The 10,480-nt window shown below is 40.4% G+C and overlaps 1 protein-coding gene across 1 annotated transcript; it reads left to right on the top strand.

Annotated features, from left to right (window-relative positions):
- Positions 1 to 929: 929 nt before the first annotated feature.
- On the top strand, positions 930 to 7,124 carry fbxo30a (F-box protein 30a). Its single transcript, XM_037796212.1, has 3 exons — positions 930 to 1,123; positions 1,980 to 4,053; positions 4,169 to 7,124. The coding sequence occupies exons 2-3, from the start codon at positions 2,038 to 2,040 to the stop codon at positions 4,370 to 4,372; spliced, it is 2,220 nt and encodes a 739-aa protein (XP_037652140.1). The 5' UTR covers positions 930 to 1,123; positions 1,980 to 2,037; the 3' UTR covers positions 4,373 to 7,124.
- Positions 7,125 to 10,480: the final 3,356 nt, after the last annotated feature.

Below are 10,480 nucleotides of genomic sequence, written 5' to 3'. Positions count from 1 at the left end.
GCAAAGAGTCTGCATCCACAAATAACAGTAGAGACATTTAATGAGTGATAAATGTAAAACTGTCCTCAGGGTATTTCCCCACTCTGTCTATTTCAGTGCCCCTCTCATAGCTCTGCTTGGTCTGCGTCTGTAATAGTGATGTGCCGGTAGCGAACGAGCCGGTTCAAAGAGCCGGCTCTTTTAAGTAAACGATAAGAGCCGGCTCCCGTTTTTTTTTTTTTTTTTACTTTAATTAATTCAAGGCAGAATGATAGGATGAATCTTCTCCGCACCACGGGCACTCCATGCACTGACTGTGACTGAATGTTGTGTTAATGAAGTCCGTGCGACCAATCAGGTGATGATAGACAAGGATCATATCATCAAGCAGGGAGGGGCGGAGGGGCGGAGGTGCGCTGTGCATTGGCGGTCTACAGGTTCAGAGCAGGAGGGAGAGGAGGAGAGATAGAGCGAGGAGTGCGGTGCGGTGCGTTGGGGATACTGTGCTTTGCGTTGCAGTGCTTTGCGGAGCGTTGCGTTGCGTTGCGTTGCGTTGCGTTGCGTTGCGGTGCGGTACGGTACGGTGCGGTGAGGTGCGGTGCAGTGCGGTGCGCGAATAGCAGACAAGATGAGTGACAGTTGGAAACGAAGCAGCATGTAAAATTAAAGTATTCTGGAAATTATAAGGTTTAGTATAATTATATTGAATAATTTAAGTGATATATGTGCACAATTACTAATCATAGGTCAAAACAGCGCTAAATTTGTCTGAATCATAAAAGTGGTAAAATGAAGAGCTGTTTGAGAGCCGGCTCTTTTTGGTGAGCTGAGCCAAATGATCTGGCTCACTAAAAAGAACCATAATTCCCATCACTAGTCTGTAAACCTGATGACATGTCCATTTACGTGATGACGTAGCACCCCTGCGTCCCACACTAGCTGGCTGGCAGAGATCAACACAAACGCCGACTGACTCTCAGAGCAGAGGAGGACTCAGAACCAGCCGCAGCCAGTTCACAGCACAGCAAGATTTACACACTTTAATACTGTGAGATGTGTATCTAGCTGTAGTTTACAAGTTGTTGATGCCGCAGGCGCTGATATAAGTAAAGAAGTATTGATAAAATACATCTGGAGAACTCGGGTAAGCAGTTTATTGAAGCTAACTAACTAGCTAACTAGCTAACTGAGTATGCTAACGAAGTTTAGCTGCTGATGCTAACAGCCATGTTGTTTATGTTCTTTTGTTTCACTTAACAAAAGTTTTCTGACTTATCAACTCACACGTTTTCCTACAGAGTTATCATGAAAACAATGCATTATAGTTTAACAGACTATAATATATTAATGCTGTTCAGATTATAATGTTTATTAGAGCCGGTTGTTTGTGTTTTTAGCTGTTTTGCTAACTTGCGTAATTCAACTAGCTGTTGCTCTCCACGGCTGCAAAGACTTTAAACAATAGTCCTCTTGTGTGGCTTTGCGGTTTTAGACTTTGTGGGTATTTAAATTATTGTTTGGTGTCGTTTTATCCTGCAAATCCCTTCACACAAGTGAGCAAATAAGCCTAGAGGCTAATGATTCAGAGGTATTTACCTCGTGGGTTTGTTGCAACTGGCAAGCAAAGCAGTTTGCATAATGTGTTGAAACTCAGCAAACTTGCAAATGAAGGGGGGAGTTCTCAGAGCTTTAAAGGTGTGAGGGGGGTCCTGAAGTCCTGGAAAAACCGGTGTCACCATGAAACCCAAGAGGGGTGTTGTGGTGAAAGGTTTCTGAACAGCCTAAAGATTTAGTCAACATGTAAAGAGAGAGAGAACATGTGCCAGACTATGTTACAGAATAGTTTGGGACCTCGTGGGCGGCTTTAATGTTCGTGGGATAATGTAACACCAGCATGCTCTGTTCCAACTAGTGTTTACCTAAAAACATTGTAACATGGCCTGTATGTATTAGGTTTCTTAAGACTTGTGAAATAAATATTTCCCTTGACTTTGTTTCAGGGTTGACCCCTTCACCCCTGCCAGCACCAGTTGGGCAAGGAGCAATACAGTAAAAGAAATGGAGAGCCTGCACTCCCACTGCCTTAAATGCATCAACAGAAGATGCATGGTGAGACCAGAGACGGGTGTCTGCTGCAACCTCATCTGCTGTCCTCTTGTCTGTGGGGCAGTTTTTCACTCGTGCAAACTAGATGAACACCGTCTACTGTGTCCATACGAGCGTCTGCCATGCCTTAACAGCGGATTTGGCTGCCCGTTCACTATCGCGAGGATCAGGATGGCAAAACACCTTGAGACGTGCCCGGCAAGTATAGTTTGTTGTACTATGGAGTGGAATCGCTGGCCTGTGAGCTATGCTGATCGCAAGTCCTATGAAAACTTGAGCAAAGACTTTGATGAGGTGGAGCAGCTAGACATGGCTTTGGCTCTGCAGGATCAGAGGATGTTGCTGGAGTCCCTGAAGGTCACGACCACCGTGTCAAAGAATGGAGATAAGGGAACAGATGAAAGTGACAAAATGGCCACAGCGTCAAGTCTACCGGAGACAGTGTTAGGTAATGTAACAGTGGAAATGGAACAGGAGCCCTATAGTGGGTTGTATAGAGCCTCAATGGAGACAAGCAGAAGTTTAGCAGCGGCCTTGGACATCCTCACTAATTCCAAGGATATTGAAGTAATTGTAGGAAATTTAAATGGGGAAAAGACTGATAAGAATGGAGTACTCCACAATGGAGAAAATGGTGATAGTGGTAATGTTTATGTCGCGGAGGGTGTGAAGAATGTTGACATGCATGAGAGCGACTCTGATTCAGAGTGTGAGCTCGGAGCAGTAGGTGGAGTGGATTGCGCAGTCGGGACGGATGGAGAAGAAGACGATGGGATTAGCTGGGTAGAAGAAAATGATTTTGTAGAGTTGTTTTTTGAAGAGAAGGAAGACACTATCGAGGAGCCAATAAATGATTCCAACCTCATCTGGCCAGAGATGCCTCCGAATTACATGCCTGTTGAAGCACTGGAACCTCCTGTGCTTGAACAAGCACCAGTTCCACGTCCAATGCCATTCCTGCTCTCTGATCACGTGAGAAACAACTTCTTACAACACTTACCTACTGAACTCAGGTATAGGTGTTTGGAGCGTAAACTACAGAATGTTGAAGTGCTTAGAGGAATAAGTATGTTTACATTTAATGGACGTCGGGCTCTGCTGTCAGACCCTTACTTGTTTCGAGCAAAGATGGAGGACAAGTCAGTGGACACGTCTGACTTGGAAGTAGCAGAGGACCCAATGGGCCTCCACGGTATCGATCTCATCACTGCAGCTTTGCTTTTCTGCCTCGGCGACTCTCCGGGAGGCAGAGGAATCTCAGACAGCAGGTTTGTCGATGGCTACCACATTGACTTTGGTACTCAGACATTCTCCTTCCCTTCAGCCATTCTTGCAACCAACACCATGGTGGGAGATATCGGTTCGGCCTCAGCCTGCGATCACGCCAGCCCACAGCTCTCCAATCCAAGCCCCTTCCACACTCTTAGGCTGGACCTGGTGCTCGAATGTGTGGCTCGATACCAAACAAAGCAGCGCTCCATGTTCACGTTTGTGTGCGGGCAGTTGTTTCGGCGGGACGAGTTCTCGTCTCATTTCAAAAACGTCCACGGGGATATTCACGCCGGACTCAATGGCTGGATGGAGCAACGCTGCCCCTTGGCCTACTACGGCTGCACCTACTCCCAAAGACGATTCTGTCCGTCCGTACAGGGCTTCAGAATCATCCACGACAGGCACCTCGGTTCGTTTGGGGTTAAGCCTGGTTTGCCCTTAAAAAACGGGGTGCACCTTCCAAGAAAAAGCTGCCGCTTTGGCTCTCGGTGCGATCAGTTCAGCAATCTTCCATTCGAAGTGTTGCAACATGTAGCAAGCTTCCTGGACAGCTTCAGCTTGTGCCAACTGTCCAGAGTGTCCCGCACTATGAGGGATGTCTGTGCTAGTCTGCTCCAGATGCGTGGCATGGTCGTCCTGCTGTGGGAGAAGATACGGCGCGCTGATGGGTCTCCTTCATGGCAGATCACAGACAAGGTTAGTCAATATTTACTATTTTAAAAAACGTATTTTCTTTGTGGAACTATGGTACAACTGTCCACGGTCTCAGCATGAGAAGTAATTAATCGTTTCTCCATTGTTTGTCATTCAGGTGTGGCGATTCAGCACAGCGTTTGGTACAGTGAATGAGTGGAAGTTTGCCAACATCGCCAGCATGGCCGACCACCTCAAGAAGTGCAAGTTCAACACGATCACTCGTCGGGAAGAGGCGATCCCTCTGCCGTGCATGTGTTTCACCAGAGAGCTCACGAAAGAGGGAAGGTGTTTACGCTCAGTTCTCAAACCAGTAGCATAAGTGATTTTGAAAGATGAAATCATCTTCTGGACTGTTCTGAGACCACTAAAACTCAAATACACGTGTATTTTCCTTCAGTGTTTACAGACAGTAGTCTCTTCCAACCTCAAAAAGATAAGAACTCCCGGTTGAGCTTTATAAACTGTTGGTTGCTCTTTGCTTCACTGTGGAAATAATCTACACTCCCCTAAATAAGACAAAGCCAGTAGCGGGCCGATTTATACTCCAGCGGAGGCTGATGTTCTGCAATCACAGATCGGGATTTCAAATTAAATTGCTCGCCTTGTATGGATTTATTAATACCAGTGTACTGAAGTTGTACCCTTATCTACTCTGACAAAGTGTAAATAACCAGATGTTTTGATGTAGAATTTTTTTATTTTTATATCAAAAGTCAGTACTGTGCTACAGTGGAGGTAAGAGTACAGCCTTAACTTATGATACACTTGATTTTCTATTCATGAGGTTGTTCAGAACATCTCAGTGAGATTTCTCTGCTGCTTCCAGCTGGAACAGTTTACTGGTATCTAGCACGGTTTTATATCTTATCCTGATACCTAGAGTGACCACGTGTGTACTGCTTAGAGCTCATCATGGCTTTAATTCTACATTTTCAGACTGACCAAACATCTGTGGTAGCAGTGCACAATGTATGCCACTTAGCAGGATTGTCTTCACTGTGGGTGTTGATTTTTGTTCACCAGCATTAGCATGTCACCATCATCATGTTTGGTGTTTAAAGCTACATCCACAACAATACATTTTTGTTTTAAAACGCATACCTTTTGCTACGTTTATGCCTAGCATCCACACTACACCAGCATTTGAGCCCCTAAAATGTAGACATTTAAAAACACTACTGACCCCATTTTAGTTTTGAAACTCCAGATTTGCATTTTAGTCTGAACAGACCAAAACAGAGACCTTTGAAAACGATGACGCAGACACCCACGTTCGCTTCTTGATTGGGTCTTATCAGTCATGACGTATCCTTCCCTGATTCGTCATGTAAGTGTATGTTCATGTGATATGCGTTTTCAGGCGTGGTAGTATGGATGGAGATTAATTCTGAATCGGCCCTAAAACGCTTGTCTGGACGGAGATTGTTTTTGTTTTAAAGCGGCGTTTTAAAACAAACATATTAGTGTGGATGTAGCCTAAATGTAGTGTGGTTTGCCACGTTATAGCAGTAACAAAGGTGGTCCATGTTTCTTTTCTCTCATCTCACCTCTGGCTAACGGGCTGGCATGTTAGTCAGGGGAGAGACGAAGCAACACTATCCAGCAGCCAAAAGGCAGTACATTTTCAGCCGTGGTTTGTCTGTTCTACCAGCTACGTTTAACCAGCAGTTTTGTAGGTTGTTTTATACAAAAATCAAAATGTAGCAAGTAAAATGATGAATGTACTCAGTGAATATAAGAATCCATCAGTGACTGTGGTCAACTTGCCTCCCTCAGTGTCAGACCTCATAAAACCCTGCAGGCCAGGTGTTAAGATATATAACGGGCACACGCTTCCCTCCAGTAATCACTAATTATCTTCATATTCATTATTTATCACGGTTGTATGTTTTTGTCACTACTTGTGTTCAAATGTTGTTGGCGTCTCAGGGTTGTAGCATGAAGCTTTGTCGCCCAGTAGATTGTGTGTGTGGTCAACAAGACTAGCTGAGAACGACATAACGACGTGTCAGCTACTTGATTATTGTGGGGTATTAGAGGAACTGACTGGTGTACCGCTCAGTATTATAATAACATAACAGTGTGTGTTGCAGTGCTGGACTAACAAATTACATGTTTGTCATCCATCAGCGTTGTGTTTATAACCGAGTAACTGAAGCTGTCAGCAGAAATGCTGCTTGAAAGCTCTTTAGAAGTGATCAGACTTGTTGAACACCTCTTAAATTATATTTTCAATTTGGAATTAAGAAACACGGTTCAATAACACATTCACATGACAAAATCAAATGATTTGAAATTGGTCGAAACCGTCACAGAAAAGTAACTGATTACTGCTAAGAGAAGATGTGTATTCCTTTGAGGAATTTGTGTGATTTTGTTGTTTTTATATTGAAGTTTGATGTAAAGCCCAAGCGATGACGGAACTAAGCTGTCTTTTTACTCTAATAAGTCCCAATCCATGTTTGGTTTATATCTTATTTTTTTGTACTGGTACTTTTATTTTGAAACAAAAAAAGCCTCTGTAATGTCTAGATTTGTATTTGAATTATTGATTTGCACATGAAGGCATGTACTGTAAAATTTGATTTACAATGCTGTGGGGTTATCTTTGCTGAAGTAGCGGGAATTTGACTCCCTCATGTTTTGCATGTGAGTTTGATGTATTTTGGAAAATGTATCGGTTCAACTGCAAACTCATATATACTGATTATTTCTCAGGCACAATGCATCGGTTTTTAGTACATTTTCGTATTAACTGTTACGTTTTTTTTTTAACTTCCCTCATTCTTCAGGTTTAGTGGATGAAGTTGAATGGATGACCTGAACGTTAAATCAGTCTTTTGCTCTATTAAAGTTTATACAACATTAAGACAAAATGTATTTCATCTGCAGCACTCCTCTGTTTTTGTTTTGTAATGCTGTCTTTCCAGGCACCTGGAGTGTATCAACACTTTCATCAGCATTTTAAGTTTTGTTTTCACTCCTGCTGAAGTGTGTTTTTCACCACAATATGCCAGCTTCATTTGTTTGACTTTTGGAGCATTTTAATAAAGAGACTCTCAGTTTTTAAATGTTGCTTGATTTATTTTATTTTACCTTTTAATGCAACCGTATTCCCTTCAAGGCCCAATGTTACACTGTTCCTGAACAACAGAGATCAGCTGCTTCACTGTGCTTTGTTTTAACAAAACTCACTAATAGGATTACATCTGACAAAAGTGTTAACAGAGTAGAACTTGTAGAATTGTATGCACATCCAAGACCAGAAATTAATTGAAGGAAAAAATTGAGTATTTGCACACTGGATTAAAGCTCTCAACTTTTATTGGACTGAAAAAAGGCAATGATTAAACCCTACTGTCTTCAACAGGCTAATTGGTCAATATGAGAAAATGTGAGGTATCCATAGCATCAAAACAGATTAAATTCTGTTAATGAAAATATTCAACAACACGTAACAATAAGACCATCAGGATGAGTAAAAAAAAAAAGTTGCAAAAATTATTTTAAAAAAGGGTTGAAGATGAAGTTTTAGAAACTTTAATCCAGTGTACATATCCATGTTTCCCTAAAATTAATTTGCAGCTAGATGGCGATAGATCTACACAATTTCACCATAACATGAAAAATTATGTTAGTGCACACCCTCCACTGTAATGAATCAGCATGTGACTTAGTTTTGTCTCATTTTAATGTAAATACACGGTAAATATTATAAAGGCTAAAGCAGTTTTTTAAGCAGAACCTACAGATATAATCTCATTTAATTGAGTAACACAGAAAAATAACATTTACAGTTACATGACTAATAGCGTTTTTAGACGAAATAAGTTAACATTTTGCTATAATGGTTCTTACATGGGGGTTAAAGTGTTTCCAATCAATTCAATTCAATTCAATTGAAATTACAGGCCCCTTTTCCTCTTGTTTAGACCATCACAGCTGATGTAAACAAACATTTTACTGCCTTAGAAAATCGATAATGTAATTTTGCTGCTTTCTTAGACCTGTCAACACAGGAGGGGAGCCATTTTTTTGTGGCTGGGCTGCAGTTTTGTTTACATTTGGCCCAGATTATACATTCAAATATTGATTTAACAGCAGAGATATGCTACCTGGTGAGGTGTGCTGCCTATATTTACCCAAAAAATCCTCATTACAAAGGGAAACAGATGTCATAACCTTACCTGAATGCGGTTAGTAGTGTAGTAGTATATCTGGCGTTGGTCTCTGAACCTCCTCTGCTGATTGTCTGCAGGTGTGCGTTACGTAGGCTACTTAATTAGCAATGACGTCACAACTTTTAGAGTCACAAAGGAGCCTGAAACTACTGTGAGCTAATGTGCTATCTGTCAAGACAGCGATATGTAAATAAAACACTGATATGTAGAATTATTTTCATTTTCGTTTTTCATTTCATTTCAACATTTATTTCGAACATGTAGAATACAAAACAAATAAAATAAAAAATAAAGAAAAAGAGAATGATCATACCAACAAGTGGACAGTCAGAAACATGTAGTATTTACATACAATGAAAAGCATAAGAAAAATAAATTGTCAAACACTTGATGCCTTGATTTACATATTCGAAAAGGAGTGAGAAGAAGTATAGATTTATTTAATCCCACCCCTTCTCCATAAATCAATTATTAATTATTAACCAGCTTCCTTATTGAGCCATATATATACTCTAATTAGATTTTCTAGAATTTTTCTAACTATAATTATTATTATTTATAATTATTCTAACTATAATTATTACCTTTAATCTGTGTCATACAGAAATATAAATATACATTTGGTATCAATTTATATTTTGATAAGGATAATTATATCAGTAATTAATTTATATTTCTGTATGACACAGATTAAAGGTAATAATTATAGTTAGAATAATTATAAATAATAATAATTATAGTTAGACAAATTTAGGAAAATTTAATTAGAGTATAAGTATGGCTCAATAAGTAATTATGTTACGTCTGCGGTGCCAAATTAGAGTTTAAACAAAACCAGTGGAAACAACTTTGTGTCAACACAAACACTCAAAGAGTATAGAACAAGCAAAGAGAAAAAACTCTGGTGCCTTTTGACAACGGCGGCTAGTTGGCGCTGCAGTAGCGCTGCCGCCATTTTGGACCTAAAACGCCAATGAGTGACCCCCTTTCCAAAAAGAAGATTATTGAAGTGTACTATTAGTATACTTCTTTTAATCTTAAAATGAGAGAGTATACATTCAGTTTACTTTTTATGTACTTATCAGAGATATACTTAACAAAAGTATACATATGTATACTTTGCTCATACAGACAAGTATACAGAAAAGTCTAAGTACACTTGGTTCATAATGACAAGTATACAGACATGTCTGAGTATACTTGGCTTATAGGCCTATTTGTACTTAATATTTTGATCGAGATATACTTAAGAAAAGTATTCTTGCCTTATAGGTCTATAAAAATGTATACTTGCCTTATAGATCTCCTATTAAAGTGAGTGGGATGTATAAAGAGACATCTATTAGACATTAAATATGAATATAAATAATTTTGTTTTACTTTTATACGGCACTTTGTAGGCGGACGTTTAACTGGCGTCTGGTAGTCACCTTCAGTCCAAAATGGCGGAAGCGTAGCTCTGCTGCTGGGGCTGGGCGCTGATGTTGCAATGGAACCAACAATTGACTTTCACTTCTTATCAATATACGTTGTTTGATGACAGTAAGAAGTACTTTGGTAGTGTCTGGAAGGGAGTCCGCAAACTGCAAAATCTGATCTATGATCTGCAAAAACTTGAGACCCGCTGCCCGACGACCTTTCCTAACCTTAACTATTTGAGGTCCATTGGTGCCTTCAAATGAAACTCGTGAGCTCGTGTTTACAACATTGGAAGTTGTGTAGACAATATGCTTGGCTTCCAAGTGGTTAAGTCGTAAGAACACTGCTGCTAAGCAACAGCAATATTAATGTTACTGTCGGCATTTAGAAGCCACAGAGGAGCTAACAATTTAGCAAGCGAGCAAGTGGGTAACATAATGCTGTAAATGTAAAGGCATTAAGACAGAGGAAAAAGATGGGGCAGTTGGGAATATCAACATTTTCCTCAGGCATATTATAAAATTACGAGGATAAACAACAGTATTTTCACTTATGTACTGAAAAAATTACTGACGTCAACCAAAAACTCAGAGCTTTCAGAACCTTTCCACTTATGAGGTTAAGGGGACGTGCATATATACTCTTCTCATAAACGCAACCTCATTTGATGGCACCGTATGCCTAACCTTAACAATCTCGCAAGTGCCTCAGGTTGCTGGCTCCCTTCTCACCACTACCGGAAGGTAACAAGTCACATTTCCCAGGAATTCCTCATATTTCAGTTAATCTTCTTCTCAATTTATGATTAGGTTAAAACTTCCAATATT

Source organism: Sebastes umbrosus, chromosome 16 (genome assembly GCF_015220745.1).
Source record: "Sebastes umbrosus isolate fSebUmb1 chromosome 16, fSebUmb1.pri, whole genome shotgun sequence".
Taxonomy (NCBI): domain Eukaryota; kingdom Metazoa; phylum Chordata; class Actinopteri; order Perciformes; family Sebastidae; genus Sebastes; species Sebastes umbrosus.
The sequence above is the reverse complement of the archived record's forward strand: the minus strand, read 5'-3'. Positions and strand labels throughout refer to the sequence as shown.

What these genes read in the sequence shown, in the direction of transcription:
- fbxo30a (XM_037796212.1), top strand. Translation starts at nt 2,038, where the DNA reads ATGGAGAGCCTGCACTCCCACTGCCTTAAATGCATCAACAGAAGATGC. An exon ending in CATGGCAGATCACAGACAAG is followed by an intron (nt 4,054 to 4,168) that starts GTTAGTCAATAT and finishes TTTGTCATTCAG; the next exon opens with GTGTGGCGATTCAGCACAGC.